Genomic DNA, 23,572 nt, shown 5'->3' with positions numbered 1-23,572 from the left:
AACAGGGCTGTGATTCAGGAAGTGTATTTGTGAAGGATGTCCCTGGGATGGCATCAACCTGGTCATGGACATGGCTTGGCTTTGTCCTTGACTCTTGGAACATCCTATGGGAGACCTATGGCAGTGTCCCCTAGGCTGGTGGAGCTGGGTTGTGGTGGGACAGTGGTGGAGCCTCCCTGACCCTGACATTCCCTGCTTTGTGTTTCAGATTGTTCTTCCGAAGACACTACCCCCTCAATACAGTCACCTTCTGTGACTTGGACCCCCAGGAACGAAAGTGAGTACCCTAAGCTGGGGGGACCGCATGACCCCCAGCCCTTTCACTCCTCTAGACTCCTGGGATGCTTGGAGCAGAGTCTTTGCTTGCTCTCTCCACTGCTCTTGCAGAGAGCAGGAATGCAAGGTTCCCTTGGATACTGTGGTGTTACGCCAGCTTCTTATGGTGACTTTTTGGTGTCTCCAAGCACCTTCATGCTGAGGGAGAGGTGCATAATTTTCCTATAAAGCCAAGCCTGTGCAAAGCCAGGCTGGCCTTCCAGCATTGGTGTGGTGGCCCCCATCATGGCCCTGTCTGTCTGTGTGGTGCAGAAGAGACCGTCTCTCACGCCTTCTCTTCTCCTTGCAGGTGGACTAAAACTGATGGCAGTGGCCCAGCCAAGTAAGTACTTTCTGTGCTTCCCAGCAGATTCCTCCCAGCTGCTATTGAGGTGATTTCTGCCTGTTTGGGCATTGGCTGGGAGATGCCCTGTGCGGGGCATCCTGGCTGTGTGTGAGATAGGCTCAGCTCCTTACTGTGGGAGTGTCTCACCCAAGCATGAGACCATAGTCCTGTGGGCCCTGGATCCATCTTTCAGCCCCAAATTCCTGGTCAGAGCAGGCTGAACTGGAACTGGAAACTGGAACTGGAAACTCTCCTGACAGAGTCATTGGGAACCAGCTTATAGAACAGAGCTGGGGGTTATGCTGATGGCATGTGAACTACTGGTCATCTCTTCCTTTTCTTCCTGTCCTTCCTGTCCTGACCCATGGGAGCACAGAGCTGTTGGCTGAGCCCATTTCCAGGGGCCAGCTCCCACTAATTTTAGCCATTGTGTGAGCGAAGGGGTTTTTATTAGGATGTCCAGCTGCTGGGATATTTCCCCTCCCCAATTAGAAATGCCTTAGCCTGGGCCTGTCTCACATTCTGTTCCCCCTGTATTTATAACTCGAGTTTGCACATTCTTATTAAAAAAAAAAAAAGGGACATTTTATTCATCAGGGGAGAGACACACAGAAATAAACAGATGGTCTCACTCAGCTTCCTGTCCTTGCATGGCCTTCATCTCTTAGAGGCTCTACCCCAATGGCCAGCCTCTCTCACCTCTGACTTCAAGAGGCCAAACTGAGGCAATGCTGTGATCATCTGGAAGGTCCTTTCTTTGGGATTCACTTGGGAAGGGATGTTCAGAGCAAGGGCGGTTTGGTCAAGAAGTGATTGAAACCTGGCCTTCACAGAAACTGCAGCAAAGGGAAGAGGAGATGGGCCTTCATGCAGGCTGGTTTGGGATGTGTTGTGAGAGGTGGATGTTAAAGAGGGGAAGTGGGACAATGCCATGTTGGAAGAGGGTGGTGGTAACCATTGCAGGAGCAATATTGAGGCTCTTGCCTTCTCCCCATGCAGGCTCTTCGGCTTTGTGGCCAGGAAGCAAGGGAGCACCACAGACAACATCTGCCACCTCTTTGCTGAGCTGGACCCAGACCAGCCAGCTGCAGCCATCGTCAACTTTGTCTCCAGGGTCATGCTTGGCTCCGGCCAGAAGAGATGAGCTGGCACTTGCGGGTGATTCTTGAATTTTGGAGAAGGACTTGGAGCTGATCCGAGAAGGAGCGTGAGGAAGTGCATTGTGGGAGAGGGAAGTGAATTGGGGGGGAGGGGGGAAAGGGTTGGAATTTTGGAGGAAAACAGCAAACAACAAAAAAACACCAACAAAACCCCTAAAAACTCAACACAAGCCAAACACACACGCAGAGGAACCAAAGCCACGCACCTACAAAAGAGAGCCACAAAGTCACGCCAGACAGGATGCATGTCCCATTGCAGGGAAGGTGACCAAAGCAAAGGCGGCAGTGAGAGGTGTGTTTCCAGCTTTCAGCATCATGGCCTCAGGTGGTGATATCCATTTGGGACTGAATGTGGGACCATGACTGGTGTTTTCCATCTGGAAAAAAAAGAGGCAACTGGCAAAAACCATGGAAGAAGCTTCATCCCAGCAGCTCCATCTGCTGTGTGTTTGAACTGACCTGTAGGAGATAATGACATGCCCTGGGTCTATGGGACACCAGAAGAGATGCTCTCAGAAACCTTCTCTTGTCCAGCTGCAGAGGGGGGTCCTTACTGGTCCCTATGCTTCCCCTAAAACCTGCTTATGACCTGTAACTTGCTGGGGGCGTGAGGAAATTGGTCCTGAACCTTCCAATCCCTGGTGAGCTCGGCCATGGGCTGACCTTTGCTGGCCCAGAGCCCAGCACCAGTCACAGCTGAGACCCTGTGAGTCCACCCAGAGAGGGGGGTCACGCTGTTTCTCTACTTCCCATGGGGTTCTTGTGCTCCCCAGCCTGTGAGGAGGTGTGGGGGTTCCTGCTGCCCTGCACCTGGGGAAGGTGGATACTCCCCAGGAACCGGAAGGATGCAGAAAGTCACCTCCTCTCCCATCTTCCCCTTTTCCCTCCCGTCACAAGTCCTCTTTGGCAGTTCTCTCCTGCGGCCTGTCACATTCTCTTAACACAAAAAAACCAAAACAGAATGGAAAGGAATAGTTGTAATAATAATAATGATTATAATAATAGCTGATGCTGGCACAGGTGGGTTTCCTGTGCAAAGCAGCAGACCCGTGGCTACCCCTATCTAGCTCTTCGGAGACACGCAAGCGGTTTTTAAATTGCATGGACATTCAAGTTGCACGAAAGGCAAATGACTACAAGTAACTCAGGCGCTTTTTTCTCCTTTTGTTTTGGAGGCCACGTTAAAAAAATAAGGAAGAAAATTTAAAAAAAAATAAAAAAGGAAGGGACCTGCAGTGACTGGGCAACTTTGGCTCAGTGGGGAGGTAACAGGTCCTCTGAGAGCCACTCTGGTTGATGCATGTGTACCCCCAAAACCATCTCTTTCAAGGCTTGTGCCCCTGAAATGCAGCAGAGTTTTGCAGTGATTTCAGTGGTGTCGGCTTTTCCCTTCGCTTTGGTAGGTGAGGAGGTCAGGTTGGGTGGAGAGAGGGGCAGAGGGCCCCTGTGCCACTGCAGGGGGAGAGATCATGGTGGGGGTGCAGCAGGTGGAGGTCCCAGCCCTGTGGTGCTGGGGAGGGGGCAGAGGATGCTTCGGTCACATGTGCAGGTTTAGGGCAGGGGGAATGGTCCAGCTGGAGCTGCGGGGTCATTGCTGAGCCCTCTTCCACAAATATTCCCCCCGAAAGCTTTTTTGGGCAAAGTTTTCAGTGTGAAGTGCCCCAGATAGTCTTTTGGGGACAAAAATTAGAAACATAGCACTGCTGTCCCCTGGAGATCTTGTCTCCTGTGGACCACCCTTGCCTTGATAGCTATAGTATATATACAAGCTATACTGACAAAATACTGTAAGCTAATGAAATTTTAAGGAGGAAAAAAAAGGTTAGATTTACACTCAAAAAAATATTTATTTTTGCCATATTGCTTTCCGCACATCATATCTCCCCTACTATATTCCCCCCTTCCCCTGCCCTGGGGAAACACCTGCATGTTAAAAGAAAATCCAGAGCAAGGCAAAATAGAGATGGGGGAAGAGGCGGGGGCCCGTGTGTCGGGGTGGCTGCGTGTGAGCGCTGCGTGCGTGCTGTGTGCGTGTGTGTGTGTGCGTGGGGTGTGACGGCATGGGCGGCCGGACAGGCCTGCCGGGGCAGAGGCTCTACTGATGTACTGAAGTGTGAAAGAATGGGTAGTGAGGAGCTGGTTGTGAGGTGGTGGTGGGACAGGAGGTTCTGGGTGGGGCTTTCCCCCTCCCTGGCTTCCTGGCCGCACAGATGCAGAGAACTTTTAATTTTTGATATTTCCAAAAAGTGATTCCCTCCTTCTGCGAAATTCAAGCGAGATAAGAGATGATCTCACCCGTAATCTCCTCACCCTGCCATTCACCCATCAGAGAAAACACTGTGTTTATAGATATATAAAAATATATTTTTGAAAGCCTCTATTTTTCAGACTTGGTTTTCTCACTGCTAAGAAAAGAGATGATAATAATGTAATTTTATTTTAATCTGCTGCCTTGGAAACTGGTGCTTGGAACTCCTATTTCTCTTTTTCTCCCCATACAAACAAAGCAGATCTAAACATCCCAGAGATGTTGCATAGAAGCCGACCCCAGCAGATACCTGCCAATAGCATCACGCCTGCTTCAGGCCCTGAGCCTCTCCCGGCTTCCCCTCTAACCCACTAGCTGAAAATTTAGTTTGTATCCAAATCTCAAACACTAACAAAATCATCTGATGATTGTATTATTTTTTTAACACACAGCTAATCACCTTCCAATGATGTAGCCGGGTGTTATATCAGCTTCCTTTAAAGGCACTTTTTTCCCCTTTAGCTCCTTCTTTAAAGAAGGTTTTAAGGTATAACAACCCTTTCTGTCCCTGGGAGAGACCATCAGCAGCATTTAGGATTGCCCAGGTCCTGGGACTGGCAAGGACCTAGTATTGATATTTTTTTCCTTATGAAAGGGACAGAAAATACTCTTTATTTTATTTTTTTTTTTTATGTGCAGTCATGCTATTTGAGATTCAATCTCTCACGAGTTAAGCCCAGCATATGTTTTGTTGTAATCACACTGCCGTTGTCAGCAGCCGGATGGTATCTCTCTCTCGCTCACACACACACACACACACACAAACACATCCCTCCTTCCTGCACAAAGAACTGCATATATTCTTGCCAAAGATACCCTTAAAAACGCACTTTTCCCCACATATATATAGATAGATAGATATATATTTTTTTTTTTGTGTGTGTGTAAATTTATTGTACGTGCCCTTTTTGTGTCAGTTTGTTCTTTGGAGAAGCCTGTCCTGCCTTTGCTGTTGATATTGCTGTCAATTGGGAAATGCTCCCTGCGGAAGTAATTTGCTGTCTGTCCTGCTCAGTGGCACCTGCAATGCACAAAATATGGGATTCCCATTCAATGGGGCTGCCTCTGGCTCCGCCCTTGGGAGCTGTTTTGGGAGATACCCATGTCATCAACTGCTGATGGGATGCATGGTCTTCACCAGTTCCATGTCACTGGTGGGGACAGCAGGGCTCATGGTTTTGAGCAGAGTTTGGAGTTGCTCTGAATGCAACATTTGCTGGCTGCCTCCTGGTCAAATTACACATGGAAAACAAACCAGGTAGGGAGAAAAACCCAACCCAGCCTCTGGGCATTGATTTTTCAGTGAATTCAACCGCCCGAACCAAAGTGCAAAGTAAATCCCCACCCAGCAGGTCGGGCAGGTAAAGAAACCAGTTGCCCCAAAAACCCCAGACGACAGCATCAACAAAAGGCAACCCTTCCCGTTGGAGCAGGCAGGATGATCAGACAGCAAAGGAGCCCGCAGGGGCTTGTTTCATTTTGTTCGTTTGTTTTGCAAATTGCGAGGTTGGTTTGGGGTTACTAATTTTTTTTTTTTTCTTTTCCTTAAAAAGGAAAAAAAAAAAGAAAGAAAAAAGGAAGCAATATGACGTTTCTGTTGGCGGATCCTGTGCCGCCGTGTTATGCGTGGGGTTTTTTTTTTTTTTTGTTGTTGTTGTTGTCTTTGTTACTTCGGAAATGTTACAGATTTATTTGCTAATCAGTGTTAACAAACAGTTTCAAACTTTTAGACTCGCCCATTTCTGTGTATTTATATAGATGGAAAAAAAAATACATTATATTTTGTATCTTTATGCCCATAATGTTGTGCGTGTAAGGATGACTTCGGTCGCACCATGTCCGTGTGTGAATGTCACTCCGCTGTTGTCTTCCCATTGTACAGATGTTGGATTCTTTGCAGTTCATTGTATGGCTTTATAAAGTGGTAAAAAAAACAAAAAAAGGAACCAGTTATATAAAATATACTGTTGCTTGGAATGCCAGCTTGGTGTTTGAATTGCTGGAAATGTATCTTGAAATTTAAGGGAGCATACGAATAAATGCTCTGGTTTTTTTTGTTTTTTTTTTTTTTGCACGGGGGAAAAAGCCCTGAACCCCAATCCCATATGAAAAGCTGGTGGGTGCTGTGTTTTCTCTGGGCTGTTGTTCCCCCTGTTCCTCGATGGCAGATTGGGGCCCCCGGACAGACGCCGGCTGGTGGGTGTGGGAAGAAGGAGGGGTTGTGCTGCTGCTTGTCAGCCTCCAGCCGCAGCTTGTGTTCACCAGATGCGGGCTAACCAGACAGCCCCCAAACTTCCGACATGGCTCCAGCTCCAGCCTGGGCTTTTGTTTACCAGCAGGGATCTCTGGCTTGCCCTGCAGCCACTGGGTGCTCTTCAAGTCCTGTTGCTTTTTCCCAGGTTGCCTTTAGGTGCTGTCTGTCCAGCCTTGGGCATCCCTTTTGGGTCCATCTCCCGAAGGGGAACAGGATAGGATGATGCTGGTATGGGGTCTTTTCCTCGGCGGCAGTTTGGGCTCTGCTCACATTAAATCCCACTCCCTATGCCTTTCAGAGCCACCCTGCTCCCTCGTGCCTGGCAAAACTTCCTCCAAAGTCTCAGGCCAGGCTTTTCCAGCATTTGCGGAGCAATTCCCAGCATCTGTCAGAACACTCAGCCCCTGGCTCTCTGGCTCCACTCCTTCCCCTCCTTGCTGAGTTGGTGGCCAAGACCCAGCCCCCTGGATGGATTGAGTTTAATTATACAAGAAATATCAGCCAGAGCAGCGGCAGTTTCTCTGGCGCCAGCACTGCTGCGGCTCAGAGGCTCAGAGTTTCTCCCGGGAGCCGGCAGCACTAAAAATACTTCCTGCCTTTCTTTAAAATAGCTGCAGGCGAGGGGCGGATTTCGGGGACTGCTCGTGTGGGGACCCCGTGCTGTGGGGCTTGTGCTGGGAGGCAAAGGCAAGAGAGGTAAAAAAAGAAAGGGGCGGAGAGGGAATGATTTCTGGCCCCTCCGAAATAGCTGTGGGGCTGTGGGTGGGCACCCAAGCGACCAAATGCCCTCCAAGCAAGGCTGCACCACGGGACCTTGTGAGGTACCTGGCGTCTGCCAGCCTTGGCCTCAGTTGTCCCTTACCTACCTGTAGGCAAGACAGGACCTGCAGCCTCCTCGCCCTTTCTGACACTGCAGGGATGGTATTTTCTTTCCAGCTTCTCTTAGTTTTGTTTCTTCCCTGATTCTTGCTGGAATCAACTCCCCAGGACACAGCACCAGCCCCTTTCCCGTTCCTGCTGTTCCTGCCTGGCTGGGATGGCCAGTGCTGAGCGTCCCTGGGCAGGGACGAGAGGCGGTGAGTGCCTGGTGAGGTGGCACATGCAGCCTGTTTGTTGTAAGCCATAAACTGCCTCTCATTCCGCCCCCCCCCCCCCCCCCCCCCCCCCCCCCGCCTTTTCTGCAGTTAATTCCCCATTTCCTTTCCAAAATTCCTCCGGAACTTCTGGTTTGTGTTTTTCCTCAACATGTTCTTATCTGCCACCCATTTCCCCTCACCAGCTCTGACAGCACAGGCTTTTCAGGGTCTCTTTTGGAGATTGCTGCTGTACCCAGGCCAGGCTTGTGGTTCTGGTGTGGCCATTGGGAAAGGCAGGTCCCACCAGCTTCATGATGGGAAAACTTGCCTGCATTGCATCTCCCCTTAAGTCCTCACCTTCAGGTTCCTAAATCAGTGTTTTTTTTCTTTTTTCAGCCCCAGCTCTGGGGAGCCAGGGCCATCCAGGGAGTGTTTCTTGTGGGGCTGTAAAAGGTGGCAAAGTTTCTCTCTCCTCTCTGCCTCCTGTTCCAAGACAAAAGGGTGGGTATGCTGTTAGTCAGGAAACCCTGGGTTGAGAAACCCTGGTGATGGGTTTGCTCCCCTCTCCCCCCATTATTTTTGGTTGACTAAGCTATAAGCAACCCTCAGATCTGGAGCAAAACTAGGGTCATGGTGGTGGGGATGGAGAGGTTTCATATCCCTTCACTTTTATTCTTTCCCAGGCTTCTCAGCAGTGCTGGGTACCCTTCAGAAGTGTCCTCATGGGAAACAAAAAGTATGATACAACATGGCTTTTCCTGAGTATCATGTCTGGGCAAAGGCCAGGAACCAGACAAATTCCATAGGATGGGAAGGGTGGAGCAGACCTGATGTGGGCAAAAGCCACCCTGGGGCTGGTGTTACCTGTGCTCATGCTATGCCCATGGGAACAAAAGTGTCTCCCTGTGAGCTGCGAAGCCTGCTGCTGAGTTACTGCTTCCCTGGGTGGCTCAGCCACTGCATGCAATGGGGACACAGACTGACTGATGGAAAGGCAAAGGGCCCCTTGGCCAACTGTCTGGGGCTCCTGTGGCCACACAGACTGGAGCTGAACAGCACCAGGCCAGGATGAGGGCTGCCATCCAAACCAGCAGGGCCTGGAGAAGTCCGTCATAAGAAAGGGAGGCAAGAAAAGACAGCCCAAAAATGACTCTGGGGGCTTCATCATCATCCCAGGAAGATGTTACTGCTCAGAGAAGGGCATCAACATGCAGTGTGTGGTGCAGGAATTACCCATTCTTCATGGCTGTGGCGGACGAGAAAAGACAACAGAAAGGAATTTGGGTTAAATAATGGAATAAGGAGAGACAATGTGACACTCGGGAATGGTTGATCTGGAGAGGGAGGGGAGACAAAACCCTGGATATGTTGGAGGGAGGGAGGGACGAGAGGGGCTGGGCTAGTCTCCTTTCAGAGCGGAGTGGTTGGAGAAGGGCGGTGGGTAGGACTGGGCTGTCCTGCTTTGTGAGGTTCTGGCTCCATCTACAGGGATGTGTCTCCAAGTGATGGAGGCCTTGGACTGCTGCATGCCCAAAGCCGGCTGGGCAGGAGGTGATTCTTCCTTGCCTGCAGTCAGCTTCTCCTGTGGCTCCTGTTCTGAGCACACCTCTGAACCGTGCTCCTGCTGCTCTGCAATGGACACCTGGGTTTTTTTCATGTGAAATAAGGAGATGTCCTGAGATGGAGAGATGCTCAGAGGAAGATGGGTTTGTACATCCCTGAGATAAAGCCAGCCTGGTGGCTGCAGGATGTGAATGCAGTCAGGGAGGGCATTTCGAGCTGGGTGCAGAGCACTCACTCCCAGCACTGCTGGTCCCAGATTTGTGTGCTTTGCACAGCCTCTGCCAGAGCCTGCTTGTCTTTCACATGAGTGCGGCCCGAAGATGTCCCTGTGCAGGGCTTCAGTGCCAGCAACTCCTACCACCCTTACAAGGCTGCAGTACCGTGCAGCCTCGACTCTCATAGGATCTTGTAGTCCAAGCAAATCAGGCAGGCAGCCTAATTCAAAAGCTTAGATGAGTCAAGTAGCACTACTAGACAGGTCTCTTCTCCCTGGTTAGTTGATGCTCACTGTGTCCAATGGCATGCCCAGAGAAGGGCAATGAAGCTGGTGAAAGGTCTGGAGCACAAGTCCTACGAGGAGCAGCTGAGGAGTCTGGGGGTCTTTAGCCTGGAGAAAAGGAGGCTCAGGGAGGACCTTATCACTCTCTACAACCACCTGGAAGGAGAAAATAGCCAGGTGGGGAGCAGCCTCCTCCCCAGTTACAAGTGATAGGACAAGAGGAAATGGCCTCTAGTTGCCCCAGGGGAAGTTTAGATTGCATATTGTGGAAAATTTCCTCACCAAAAGGGTGGTCAGGCATTGGAAAGGCAGCCCAGGGCAGTGGTTGAGTCACCATCCAGTGAGATATTTAAAAGGTGTGTAGATATGGCACTCTGGGGCATGGTTACATGGTGGACTTGGCATTTCTGGGTTAATGATTTGGCTCAGTGATCCAAGGATTTTAGGATCTTAGGATCATTTGGGATCCAACCTAAATAATTCTATGATTTTATGTCACTGTCCTTCCTTGGATGCCCTTTGTGCTGGCAGTTTTAGGCAGACATGAAGTAGTGACAAAGAAGAGTCCAGGCGGTCCCCACATGTTACAGCCAGGCTAAAGAAACCAAAGTGAGTCATGAAGGGACATGGAGCAATTTGCTCACAACCTCTGTGCCCCAGAACAGGGCAATCCTTTTTTTCTAACATGTTCAGTGGTTCTTCATTTATCACCTCACTCATGCTCTGCCTCGTGTCTGCTTCTAACTACCTCACTAATGTCTTTTAGCTGGCTGTACCCACATGTTCTTGGAACTGTCCTCTGCTTCCTCATGCCTTGATGATCACAGGGTGAGTCACACCCTCTTGTTTCTTGGCTGCCACCCCAAATTTGCCCTGTTCCATTGCTTTAACCCCCCATCCTTACATAGAGCTCTGGCAGAAACATGCATGAAGTTTGTCTCCAGTCAAAACCAATTCTCACTCACACATCACATCACCTGGGCTTGGGGCATCAACATGTCTTAATGACAGCTGGTCCCAGCAGAAATTGAAGGCAGGGAAGAGAGCATTTAGTCACAAACTGGGGGTTATCCTTTTGGATATCTATATCCTTTTGGATTCTAGGCTCCCTCCTCTCCATGTCTGGGCCTGTCAGAGTGAAAGCACACAGGAATGTGCCTCTGTCCTGATGATACTGTGACAGCTGTGTGGCTGTAGCATGGGGCATCTTCCTAGTGGTGGTGACAAGGGGTCCTGCTCTGAGCTTTCCTGCCTGTGTCAGAGCAACAAACACGTGCAGTTTGTGATGGTGCTGGACAGCTGGGAGAGTGCAGGTGTGAAACACACATAAGTGTGCTCACATGCATGTGTATCCACAACAGGAAAGAAAGACCCTTCTCTTTTCCCTCATCCCTCCTAATCCCAAGATCCAGTGCTATCTCCTATGTACCTCTCCTCTCTCTCCTCCTCCTCCTCCTCCTCCTCCTCCTCCTCCTCCTCCAAAAAAAAAAAAAAAAAAAAGAAGGAAAAAAAAAGAGAGGAAGTAAGAAGCAAGAAGCAAGCAAGCGAGGGTGCGGGGGAGGAAAGAAATATTTGCAAGCTCATTGTTTTAAGCCTCCAACAACTGGATAAAACAAGCCACCAGTGAGCAACTTCTCATGACTGTGCATAGGGCCCTTGCCAGAAGATCCAGGCTCTAATGAAAACAGCATGTGGGAGGGGAGACTGTGTTGAATCAAAGCAGAATGCAGCAGCGACCTCGGCCCTGGCACAGAGCAGCTCTACTGGGATGCACTGAGAGGGCTGGGGGGGAGAGAAGAGTGGTTTATTGCTGAGGCACCTCGTTGTCTTGGCTGTCTGTGGGGCAGCTGTGTGAGAGAACTCTCCTAATAGAAGATGCTTAGCAAATGCCTTTGGCTTTGCTGAGATCTCATTTTTTCCAGTGCTGCTGGGTATCTTTGTTGAATCAATCTTGCCTCTTCCTCCAGCTGGGAGAGCAGGGGGAAAACATTCACCCACTGGCCTCAGGGTAATCTTGAAAGGCTTCTGCTCTTGTGGGCTCCCTCTCTTGGGCTTGGATTTTGCAAGTGCACTAGGTTGAAAAGGGCAAAAACAAGGAGGAAAGCCTGGGTGGAATGGGAGAAAATCGTAATGGTTATTTTCCCTTTGAGATAGCTTGGATTGATCTCAATCTCTATGGTCCCTCTAGAGCTTTACTGTGGTACTCTGGAGGGTCCCTAGGAGATGCCTCACTTGTGCTCACTCAGGGTGGGAGGGAAAAAGTGAGTCCCTGTGGACAATTTGCTTAATGCTGTTTTTAGAGACCTTTTAATGTATGTTCTCAGCCCTTGTTTCTGGCACGTGAGGGAAGATGCTCCTCTTGCCCCTCAGCTGGGGAAATGGTGCTCAGAGGCCACTGGGACCCTCCACAGCTGTGAGAAGAGGCTGTTTGTGGAGGCAGTGATCTCGCTGGGAGCACCGGAAAGGTTTGTAGGACATGCCTGGGATATCTGGGACATGTGGAGCAGCCAAGCTGACATTTTGGCAGAGTGCCGCTCAGTAAGACGTGAGGAGAAGCAGGAACCTGTGCCAAGGTCCTATTTTAATGCAGCCCCCTTGAAATCTTTGATACGGATAGCACTGCAGATAGGGTTTCACATGTCTTTATAGCTCACACTTCCACGTGAGAGAAACCTCAGCCTTGCCCCGTCAGGCTGCTCTCTGCCTCAGCCAAGCAATGGCTGTCCTTCATTCCCAAGGACCCCCAGCTCCAGCCTCAGCCCCTCTCAGAGAGAGATCCTAAATACCCCCCAGACAGGAGAAAATGCTTGGCTGTGAGGTTTCTCAGAGCTCTGGTGCTCATTCCTGGCTTCCCTCCTCTTCACACTGCTGAGAGCTAGGGAGACACCCCCTCCTCAGACGAGTCAGAAACTGCAGCGTGAGGGAAAGAAAAATGACTGTACAGAGCAAGGGGTGTGTACTCAGGGACCCTAAATATAATCCTCCTGGTCTCACAAGCCCCCTCTGAAGTCAGCATCCCGCTGTCCCATTTCTGCTCTCTCTCCCAACCTCCTTTTAACCAAATGTCCTCTCGGAGCCACTAGTCCTTGGGGAACATCTGTGGTGGAGATGCTGAAGCGTTTGGTTACACAAGTCCCAGGGTGATGCTGGAAATGTGAGCTTTTTTGGCTGCTTCCCTCTGGTCTCCCAGATGCTCTCCTACCCTTTTTGGTTTCTCCAGCTCCGTGGGATTTTTTATAATTCAGGGGCGGAGCCCAGGCAGGCAGAAGGCGCTGTGCTCTGAACGCAGGCTCCTCCCCGGCTCCTCCTTGCCAGCCCTGTGGGCTCGCACCACTAGAGGTCGGCCGGTCCCCACCGATGGGATCGCTGGGAGCAGGAGAAGGGAGCAGCAATCCACAGATGACTGCGAGCAGCTTGGCTAATGGAGCTCTGCGTGTGTGCCTGTGCGTCTCCGTGTGACAAACACTTCCTCTCCTGCAGGCATTTCTTCCGGCCCGGGGCCAGCTTTCCCGCCTTGGTGCTGCTCCTCTTATAGGTTGCTTTATTTATTTCACACACTAGAAGAAAAAGTCAGGTCTTTAAGGGCAGGAGCAGGCTGGAATAGACAGAGTGACAGCTTTTCCGGGAAAAACAAACAAACAACAACAATGATGATAGCTGCAGGCAGCTGGCCACACTGAGCTCTGGCAGCCTCAGAGGCAGCCCCAGCCATTGCAAAGGCAAAGACTTGCCCCCGATCTCATGGAAAAGGGTGTGCTTCTCCATTGCTCAGTGACCTGCAGGAGCTCAGGACCTGGTCATGCCCTCAGGACATTTCGATGAGCATGAAGCTTTTAAAACCACCGGCTCTGGGTCCCACCCCCTGCCAAGTGCGATTAGGATTAGGAATTCAGAGCAGGGGAACAGCCAGGGGCTCTAGTGAAGATCCAGCTCCTTTGCTCAGTTCCATGGAGCATCTATCTGTAATATTTGTAGTCCTTCTGCAGTTCAACAAAACTGTGAACATCCAGCAGCAGGTTTGTCGTGGATGTTGCATTAACTGGATAATGAAGGATGGGAGCTTTGCTACATCAGCTACTCCCTGAAACCATCTTTTGTACTACTCATCCTCCTGTCTAGCTGGCTTGTGTGACCCCAGCTCTTTTTCTTGGCACTTTATCTAAATAACATGTGAGACATGACCAGCAGAGCTGCACTTCTCTGTTGGAGCCAGAACTTTAAGTACAGCAAGGCAGAAAACACCAGCAAGAGTGCAAGTGACTCCTTGGACCAGCACCCAGCCACCTTTCAACCTGGATGGAGACAGGTGACTGCCATAGGCAGCCTGGACCCACACTGCTTTGTTTATGTGAACACCACAATGATCTTCCTCACCTGTGTTTAAAATTCAAGATCTCTCTCTCCCCTTATGGAACATTTTACCTGCAACTGTCTGCACAGGAGCTTCCCACACTGTCTGCCCACAGCTAGACTCAGTTTAAAGAGTCTGGTTTTACTTCTGTTTCTTCATAGGCTGCTTGGTTGCATGTCTGGGGTTGTATCTACTAGAGTCACAGGTTTCTCAGTTGCCTTGCAGCATGCTATATTCCAGCAGTGTTGATGAGCCACGCTTCCATGATTTTCCACCAGATTTTCAGGTCTCAGGGAATTTTTGGAAGGGGAATGTAGTTCTCTTATTTACCTGTCTAAGTTTTAGGCCACTGCATGAGTGAACCACTAGGAGGATGTGACTCAGTGTCCCTCAGCCACAATGATTCCCTCTCTAAATGGCTCTCAGATGTCTCTCCTTTAGGAGAATAGCTTGGTACCTAACACCCAGTTTGATGTGTGGCTCAGACAGGCTGATCCCTGTCCAGTGCTTCCAAGAAGTCAGCGATCCAGCAGCTTCCTCAAGTTGCTGGGTGTTCAGTCCTGCCAAGCCTTCTCCAAAGAGACAGTGATGACACAGTTCACTTCACAGAAGGGGAGAAGCCAGCCTACCTCCAAATGTCATCCCTGCTGGCCACAGGGAAGTGGGTGAAAGAAACTGCAAAGCACTGGAAAATTGGACCTCTCCCCTTGTCATTGCTGTCCCAGAAGTGGAGGGAATCTCAGGGGATGGAAGTCAACATTCTGCTGCTGGACTTGGCTCTTAACTTCCACAGCAGCTGAGCTTTAGCTGGTTTGAACTCTGTATCTCAGTTCTTCCATTTGTTACCTAAACCAGGCCAATGTTTGTCATTTTTGGAAACTCATTTCATATAATCATAACTCCACGGTACAAAGAAAAAATACATTAAATAAATACCAGCATGTTTTGTGACACAAAAACCAGATACACTGTATGGAAAATATAACCTCCTTCCATCTGGAAATGGCTTGGGATTATCTACTTTTTCTTGTAACTCATTTTCTATGTGTCTGTACTTTGAGAGTGATTTACTGCAAACATCTCTGTGTTCTCTTTGCTGTATTGATTCATAAGAAATCCTTTCACAATGAAATCACATTTTCCATGCACCAAAAAAAAGTCAGATAGAAAATGAAGAATATTATTGTAACAGGAAAATGGTTAGGACAAAGAAAGCTTATAATTTTGTAAACAGAGGTTGGGAGGAGGCTTTAGGGATTGAGTTTCTGGGCAGTGATTCAGAGGGTTTTTCTTTTCTTATTCTGAAGACTCTACTGGCAAGATCTACAGCTCCGAAAAAAACCCCAAAACCATAAACAATTGTCCTCTCCAAAATGAATTTGATAGCTTAATTAGCAGAACTGAGAATTTGATGAAGGATGTGCTGAGGAACCTTGGCTATCTTGGAGAAGTGTTATAAACTTAGAGGTCTTGTCTCACCACTCCCAGTTTGCCATTGGGGACTCGATACTATCTTCTACTTTTGTAGAATGTTTAAATGACCAAAGCCAAAGGATTTTGTGCTGCAGACAGGATGGTGTCACCCATGCTGGGGGGGCAAAGAGGAGGCAAGGAGAGTGTGTTCCAATTAAAATGAAAGTTTTTTGGTTAAAATACATTGGGGAGAAAAAAAAGGACAACAATCTCTTTCCCCTCCCATTAATCACAGTGAGTAACTGGGAGAAGGGAGTGATGGTTGTGGAAAGGAATGACATTTGGCTAAGAAAACCAGCTTATGTTATTTACAAACACTTAGCAAAGCAGGTGATTACTGATGTTTTGCTTGTTTAAGCCATTCTTCTCTTTTGGATAGCCCAACATTTTTTTTGTGGAACAATCAGGAAAAATATGCAGGAAATTGTGAAATTTTTTTTCTGCTATTTTTGTCTGTTTCTACAATTGCCAGCGATGACCCATTTGGTTTCTGAACATTGCCACTCTGCTTATTGGGAAGGCATGTGTGGAATGACTCCTCCTGAGGGAATCATTCTGTGCTGCCTGTGAATCTTCACTTCAATGTATTTTGGCAACAGGGAATAGAGAGAGAGAGAAACTGGCAAAAATCTTCCCAGCAGCTCCACACAGCTCACCTGGAATTGATTTTCAAGAGACCCATCTTCATCTGATATAAATCAGTACAGCTCTGTTGTCTTTGCTTGGGCGGGTCTTTTCCAAGTCTTGTGTCAGTGAAGGTAAAAGGTTTGCATGCCAGAGGCAGTCTCTGTGTCCCAGTGTCCTGCCTTTACCCTCTGAAGCTGTGTCCTCCAGGATGGCTGGAGATGCTTCTGGGTTCTAAGCATCTATTTAAACTTTCTATACCAGTGGGAGACAGGTACTTTGCTGGGAGATTTTATTTGTCTGCTTGGGCAGAACCCAGAAATTCCTTTCTGGGGAATATGGCCCTTTTGGGTTCATTGCCAGTGAAACATTTGAAGCTGCTGATCTGGGGATCCGTGGCCTTCTAAGCTCTGGCTCTTGTTTCACAGCTTTTGTGAGCTGTCTTAGAAAAGTCACCAACCTTCTCGTCCAGGTTCACCATCTCCTTTCCCAGCTGTAAAAATAACCCAGAGTGGGATGGAGAGCTAGGCTCTCTCCCCTTCCCATGGACATCAGCAGACGTCGTGATGGATGGTGTAAGTCAACTATGTGGAGGTGTCATGTAATTTGACTGCAGAAGGAACTTGGTTTATTCTGTCATTCATCAGGGCTGTGATTGCTGCCTGACTGGCAAAATCAGCTCATTTTATTCAACCAACAGCGGAACTCAAGATTTCTCCCTGAACTCTGCTTGGATGTCTGTCCAACTGTCTGCATGCCCCTGTTTTGCAGATGGCTCCAGCCACCCAGGCATGGCCAGTAAGTAAGATTTCAAACTGATGATGAAGTTTAGTTCTGACCTAGGCAGATGTAGGGATAATTAGCCTTAGATCAGTTTGGCAAATGCCAGAAATCAAATTATTCCTTCTGTTTTGCCTCCCTCCCTGCAGATGATATTTGTTACTGTCAGCTGTGATCCAGAAGGGAGAAAGACTTGGACCAATAGAAGTAAAAGTCCCACATCTATGCTTTCTTGGACCATGTGTCTGCTGTTAACCTGCAGAGCAGCAGTGGGGATTTGCCCCAGGCATTGAGGCAGCAGTGAGCTCTTAAAGTAACTGGTCATCTGGAAATATAGGAGAGACAGAGTTCCCTACACATTTGGGTTGAATCTGAGAACAATTGTGTTTTCTCTAAAACTTCCTCTAGTTTCCTGTGCTATTTTTCTGATCTTTCCAGATGTGCAGGCAGGAGTGAGAAAGCATATCTCAAGAGTGAGGCACAGGGGACAGGTTCCATGTCATAGCATCATTTTATCTTCCTTGGAAGACTCTTTGGGTTTATCTGGGATCTCTCTCTTTCATTTCCAGTGCAGAATCCATGCTCAGGAAGAGGACTGGAAATCCTGAATTGTGGTAGGAGCAATAAGTTTCTTCTAGCATGGATCTCATTGGCAGCTGCAAGATGAAACAGTACTTCCCATGGTCACTTGCCAGGACTCTGTGAGACAGATTCCTGTCAGATTCCTCAGCCCTGCTCATCCGTCTCAAATCACAGCTGATACACCTGATTTTGGCTTGATGAGATGGCTGTAGTTGTGGTGGGCAGTCCATCAGGGAGCTTGGGGAAGCTGCCTAAGTCCTGTGGATTGACAGTCTTCACAGCTTTCACTCTTTGGCTCCTTTTCCAGTTGTACTCCCTCTCCCTGCCATGGACAAGTTTCTACATCCCACCCCAGTCCCAGACAAAGCACTGAACAAAACACAGTGTTGCAAGGGTTTGCAACTCCTCAGCTCATCCCAGCACCATAGCATCTTCCACTTTGTGCATCCTTGGAAACAGTGATATTTTGCTCTGTGCAACCAGGCTGCCTAGCCCCATTCCCAAAGCTTGTAGTCTCAAGCTCCAAGTTAACAATTATCCTTCTCCCTTCTCCTGCCATCACTTGTGATCAGCACCCTGGGTTTCTGAGAGAGGGATAGAAATACCATAATGCATAGAATTGATCAGCATGATAATATAGGAATAGGGAAATCCTCTGATGCATCCTCTGATGCATCTTGTGCCCAGGATAGTGGTTTGGAAAAGGTTCATTAACTTTGGATGGTTTTCAGGGTCTGAACAGCTAATAACATCCCTGTTCATGTCAGAAGATGTGTCTTTTGGTGGATGTGACAGGCAATGTGTACTTGTGGTCAAAGCACTTCCTCCTAACTGCCCTGACTCTATCCATGACTCCATCTAGGCTTGAGCCACCCGCTGAACCTCATTATTTTCTCAAGCATCTCCTGGTTCAGCTGCCTCCAGCCTTGAAAAATGGTGCTGCTTGAGTGGTGTGGTTTGACTACATGGCAAGGGCTGACATTACCTGACAGTAAGCAATGAAAAGGGAGGTTTTAGTTGTGCTGCCCATTACTGACCCAAGGCTGGGGTAGAAGAAGAAGAGTGCTCCTCTGCTAGCTGGATAGTTTTGCCAAACCTGCATGTGCAACCCAGTTGTAAAGACTTGATGGACTTTGCTTTCTGAAACTTCAGTAATTTCCCAGTCTCTCCAGTCCTGCTCTCCCTCTGTTTCCCATCCCACTGTGTGCTTGTCAGTCTCACTGTCTGCACAGATGTTTCTGTGCATCTGCACAAGCAGCGTGTTCCTGCCTGCAAAATGCAGCCCCACAGCTGTGTTGAGAGGAGCTGGGTGGATGACAGTGCCCAACCAGAGGATTTCTCCCTGTGCTGAACCACATTTCAAAGACAGACCGTTCTCCTGACCTGGGGTAGGACTGAGTTGGGCAATAACAGTTAGATATGAGGGATTGGTACAGTGAGAACCTTCAGGCCCTGGACACAAAAATGTCTTTTCTCATTGGACTGAAAATGCCAACCTACATGGCATCAGACTGATGTTCTTGAGCTTCACCCAGCATATGGTCTAAGTGAGCAGCCATGAGAGATTTTGTCAGGGCTTCAGTGGGACCAGGATTTCACCAAGGCTGAAAGCCTCATTCTGCCACCACTGCTTTCTGTTTCCTTCCCCCAGTACTTCCTGTGTCCCTTTCTCTTGAGCACAGTTCCTGCCCTTTACCTAAGCCTAGAGGCCATTGCTAGTGTGTGTTGTGTCATTAAGTATTAGCAAACTTGAAATATGTCAAATATCTTCTTGGAGATCTTTATTAATTCAGGCCTGACTTTGATGCTAGATACAAACTCCCAGTCACCTGCAAAAAGCCCTGAAAACATGACATGGAAGAAGGAGCTCCTTACAAGAGGATCTCTTGGACACAGAGATGTGTTCTTAACCCTCTCACCATCCTGAAGGTAGCAACTGTGTTCAGGGAGGAGGAGTAGACAGAATATGCACTCCTGCAGCCAATACTGGGAGAAATGGCAGCAACTGGATTGGAAGATCTTCATTCTCCTCTGGGGATGCTTGAGATAGTGGAGATAGCACGTTCTTATGACCTCTTTGCTTTCAGACCCCATCTCCACACAGGGTGGAGTGGAACCTGCTGGGCCTCAGATGCAGAGAGGGGCACTCTAGCCAAGGAGCACCCAGGAAGATGGCAATGCCATGGGCTGGGGAATGTCTCCCGGGGAGAGATGACTTTAAAGAAAAAAAAAGTCAACCAAAATCCTACGTGTTGGAGGAGGAAAGCAGAGAAGTCCCTCAGCTGTTGAAATTGCCTTGTCAGCATCTGTGAGTGGTTGGCTGGCTTGCTGGCTCTGACAAAAATTGATGGGGACCATGTGGCAGTCAACACGGGAGAGAGTGGGAGGGTGCCAACTTTTCCTACGTATATGTGTGTGTGTGTATATGTGAGCGTGTATTTATTATCCCATTTCTTCTGCAGTTGCCTGTGTGACTTGTGCCAGCAAGCTGTGGAGATGTGGCCTTTCCCTGGAATGAGGAATGCGTCAAGGAAAGTGTGGTTGCATATACTTATGAACATATGGAGGCCCTGGAGTCACGCCACACGGTTTGCCACTAATTGAAATAAGCTGACTAACCTCTTATTGTGGCCACCAGGAGCAACCCTGGGGAGGGGCTGGCAGAGGGGGAGGGGAGCGCTGTGCTTGGGCACAATACAGTTTCCAAAGCATGACTGGGAGGTACAAACATCTCCCCCTTCTCCTCCACTCTCCCAGGATGGAGAGAGGAAGCTGCAGGGATACAGTGAACAGGTTGTCTGCACACAGCAAAAGCAGTGCAGACACAGATAATTTCTGGCTGCTCCTATACAGCTGAATTTCCAGGATATGCTCATGGATGGCCAAATGCTGACTGTCCTCCTTGTGCCCACACAATGTCCGAAGTGAGCTTGCAGGAATAAGCTGGGTCTAGGCTGAGGGACTTGTATACTTCAGTGGTGTAGAAGAAGAGTGCTTGTCTCTTCCTCCAGGTGCTCTTCCTTCAGATTCAAATGCACCTGAGCATTTTTCATCGCTGAACTTTCATTCTTAGACAGCTTTTTGCTGCTGGATCCTTCTTACAGATGCTCACGTGGCTCCTGAGTGCTCAGACACATCCAGGCTGAGGTGCTCCAGTGGCTGTTAGAGGGTCACCTGCTTTGTTTCTTGATGTATTACAAGAGGTGGCATATGAAGTGGTGGAGGTTTAGCATCACCTGTCCTTGGGTCATATTGATGATGTGAAATCTTGATGTGAAGATAGCCAGAGATAAATACCTCTGTATATTTTAACCCAGATGTCTCTGGATTGCCCTGGATCCAGCATCACACTCTGTTCAGTTTTTTCCCAGCTATGGAGAGGAATACCTGCTTGGACAGCTGTTACCATCTCCTGACTGTAGACTTCCCATAAAACTGTCTTGCACCTCAGCCCTCAGGCATTTATTGGCCATGAGGAGATTTGGGTATGCCAGAAGACTGGCTGCCTTGGGGAAAAGTCTTCCAGCTTTAGATGGTATGTCAAGCACAGTGAAAGATGCAGCTCACGTCACCCCTACTTCTTTATAACTATGTTGGCAGGTGAATTCCTACCAGCTTCCCTACTGTATTTTTTTCCCCCATTGCTTGTGTTTATTTCAGAAGAATTTTGTCTGTCTTTCAGGAACAACTGAAGGGAAAACATGGATGAGAGGACTATCAGCACCCTTGTGGTTTTGTCATATCACTTCAAAGCTCTTATGAATACCTCAGACAGCTAATCTTGTCCAGGATCAAAGCACCTCCAAACCCAAGTCCAGGACTTTTTTTCTGTAGAAATGGAATAGAGAAAGTAAGTTAAAATTGAGACAACTTCTGAATTAACTGTGCAGTGAGGATATAACATGCAAAGAAGCAAAGAAAGATATGTTTTCTAGAAACAAAATTTACATAGGGAACTTACTTAGGGAATTTTCAGGAATAAAATGGAAACTGTTACCACTGTTATTAAAGGAAACTAGAATTTAAGAAAAAAATTCTGACAAAAAATGTTTGAAAACATCATCAAGAATATATTGTACTTGTGTAATAAATTTTTCAAATGGAAACAATTATAAGATGTCCCCCATTTTGTTGATTGTTTGGGTCTAAAGGGAAATAATATGCAATATGCTTTTCTACTTTATTTATTGTTTTTGTAACAGGTTAAATGAGTGGTTTTTTTTGAGTTGCTCTAGGAATTTGCTTAACTGGTTTTGATGTATAATGTTGTAAGATTACTTTAACAAAAGTTCAGAGGGTTTTATGAAATGAATCTGAGGGCTGATCCATTCATCACCAGACACTCTGGATGGGCCCAGAATATCTCAGGGTACCTCACTGCCTGTGGTGTGAATCTGTACTTTACAGTTCCTTAAAACCATTTTCCCAGGGCTGACTTTCTGCTTATGTATATCAACATATGAAGTTAAGTTTGACAGTGAATGGAAAAAAGCATGTAAACACTATTACAAATATGTATGTTAGGAGGCAGCTGAAGGCTTATACATGGCTATAATCATCTTAATTGGATCTCCATGTCCCAGAGATCTAAAAGAAGAGAGACAGCAGCTGGACAATGGGTAAATAGAAAGGGGGAGGTGACAGAATATGTGTGACCAATAAATATGATAGGAGATGTGCAATTCCCAGCTGGCCAGGCACAGTGACCACAACTTGCCGTCTGTTCACAGCTAACCCCGCACCACACCACTCACAGCACCACTGACAGAGTGTCTTTCACCGCTGAAATCTTTAGATGATACAAAAAAACCCCAAAGAACAGGAAAAAGAAAACAAGTATCTCACTGTCTTCCCCTCTTCCCACATATTTGTGCCAGGTCCAGAAGGAGATCAGGGAAGGAAAAAGCTTTTTGCGCCTGGCATAGCCGGGCAAGGAAGCCCAGGATAAAGTAGCAGAGGTGGCATTCCAGACGTTAAGACATGAAGAGTATCGGGTGTGTGATGGGACGCAGCAGGTGGGACGAGGAGATTAATCCTCACTGGGAATGGCTAGGCGCTAACTCCGGTGGATCTCCTCTTGCATCAGCCTCTGGAGGGAGAATTGCAGACACCTGTCCTCCAAAACAGTGATGTGACCAGTGAAAAGAGGGGTGTTGGGAAGGGGAGAGGATTGAGGCCATTTTAGAAACAAGCAAAGGATTTTGTTTGGCATCAGTGCTCTGGTACCTCCCCAGGTATGTGGTGATGCCAGGAGAGTTGTGTTTTAGTGTTCCTGTGTTAGAACCAGCTACAGAAATGAGCACTGTGCTGATCCCTTGGGCACTGGGGTTTGCAGCTTCCATTCACTTCCTGTGTGCCTTTCCTCACTATCCGGAGCACAGCCTATACCAACGAGTACACACATATGTGCTTGTGTCAGGACATTCTGTCCTGACCTGAACAGTATGATAGAGGGGGCAAGGACACACATTTATGGGAAACCTGAAGTCTAAAGTTGTCCTAAATCATTGTGTGAACAGGAAAACTGAGGGAGCTTTGTTTCTAATGTAACTTTAAGGTGAGCATCTCTGTGGATTCTCTGAAGCACTGTAAAGGGTTGAGCTCATGCAGCAGTAGGTGTTTTTATTAGACCTATACTTTTCTCTTTTTTTTCTTCCACTTGGTCAATAATTTTCATAAAGTCAGAGGAAGTTTCTATTTTGGAGACTTATATTCTGTTATATTTTCTTAAAACTGACCTGTGAGTTAAAAAGCCATTAGGAAGGACCCAGACAAATGTATTGGCAGAGTAAAAGACAATGTGATCTCACATGCCTGGTTTCCTAAGTAAACCTGTCTAAAAGCCCCAAGGATCATTAGTACATCATCTGTTACTTCCATCAGCATTTTCTGAATACAGGAGTGTGATTTCTCCCAGAGCAGATGGGACCTGGCATCTCGTTAGAAAGATTTCTTTGTAGTGATCTGTGCAATATTCGTTCATCCCAAGGGAAACAGTGAACAGGAAAGGTAGCTCTATTTTCCACATGTCCAACTACTCTGAAACCAAAGACATGGTCAGCTGAGGTGGCTTGCAGACCCAGCCTGCATGGAAATTGCAGCTCACCACAGCTCCGATGGCTTTGTGATAGCTCAGCAGCCACAGAATGTGTTTCTTTGGCTGTTGTGGCAGCAATAAGCCAGCCCTCTGGCTCTCCCTTCTGTCTGGAGATTTCCCCATCAGGCTTATTTTTGAGCTCTG

The 23,572-nt window shown here is 48.0% G+C and overlaps 1 protein-coding gene across 21 annotated transcripts in view; it reads left to right on the top strand.

Annotated features, from left to right (window-relative positions):
* Window positions 1–6,182, top strand: part of TNS1 (tensin 1) — a 65,920-nt gene extending 59,738 nt beyond the window's left edge. For all 21 annotated transcript variants that reach the window (XM_058840007.1, XM_058839993.1, XM_058839991.1 and 18 more), the window contains 3 exons: window positions 209–277; window positions 626–658; window positions 1,661–6,182. In XM_058840007.1, coding sequence (XP_058695990.1) covers window positions 209–277; window positions 626–658; window positions 1,661–1,805 — 247 coding nt within the window. In that variant the 3' untranslated portion in view covers window positions 1,806–6,182. The remainder of the gene's footprint in view (window positions 1–208; window positions 278–625; window positions 659–1,660) is intronic.
* The last annotated feature ends 17,390 nt before the right edge of the window (window positions 6,183–23,572 follow it).

Source organism: Poecile atricapillus, chromosome 5 (genome assembly GCF_030490865.1).
Source record: "Poecile atricapillus isolate bPoeAtr1 chromosome 5, bPoeAtr1.hap1, whole genome shotgun sequence".
Taxonomy (NCBI): domain Eukaryota; kingdom Metazoa; phylum Chordata; class Aves; order Passeriformes; family Paridae; genus Poecile; species Poecile atricapillus.
The sequence above is the reverse complement of the archived record's forward strand: the minus strand, read 5'-3'. Positions and strand labels throughout refer to the sequence as shown.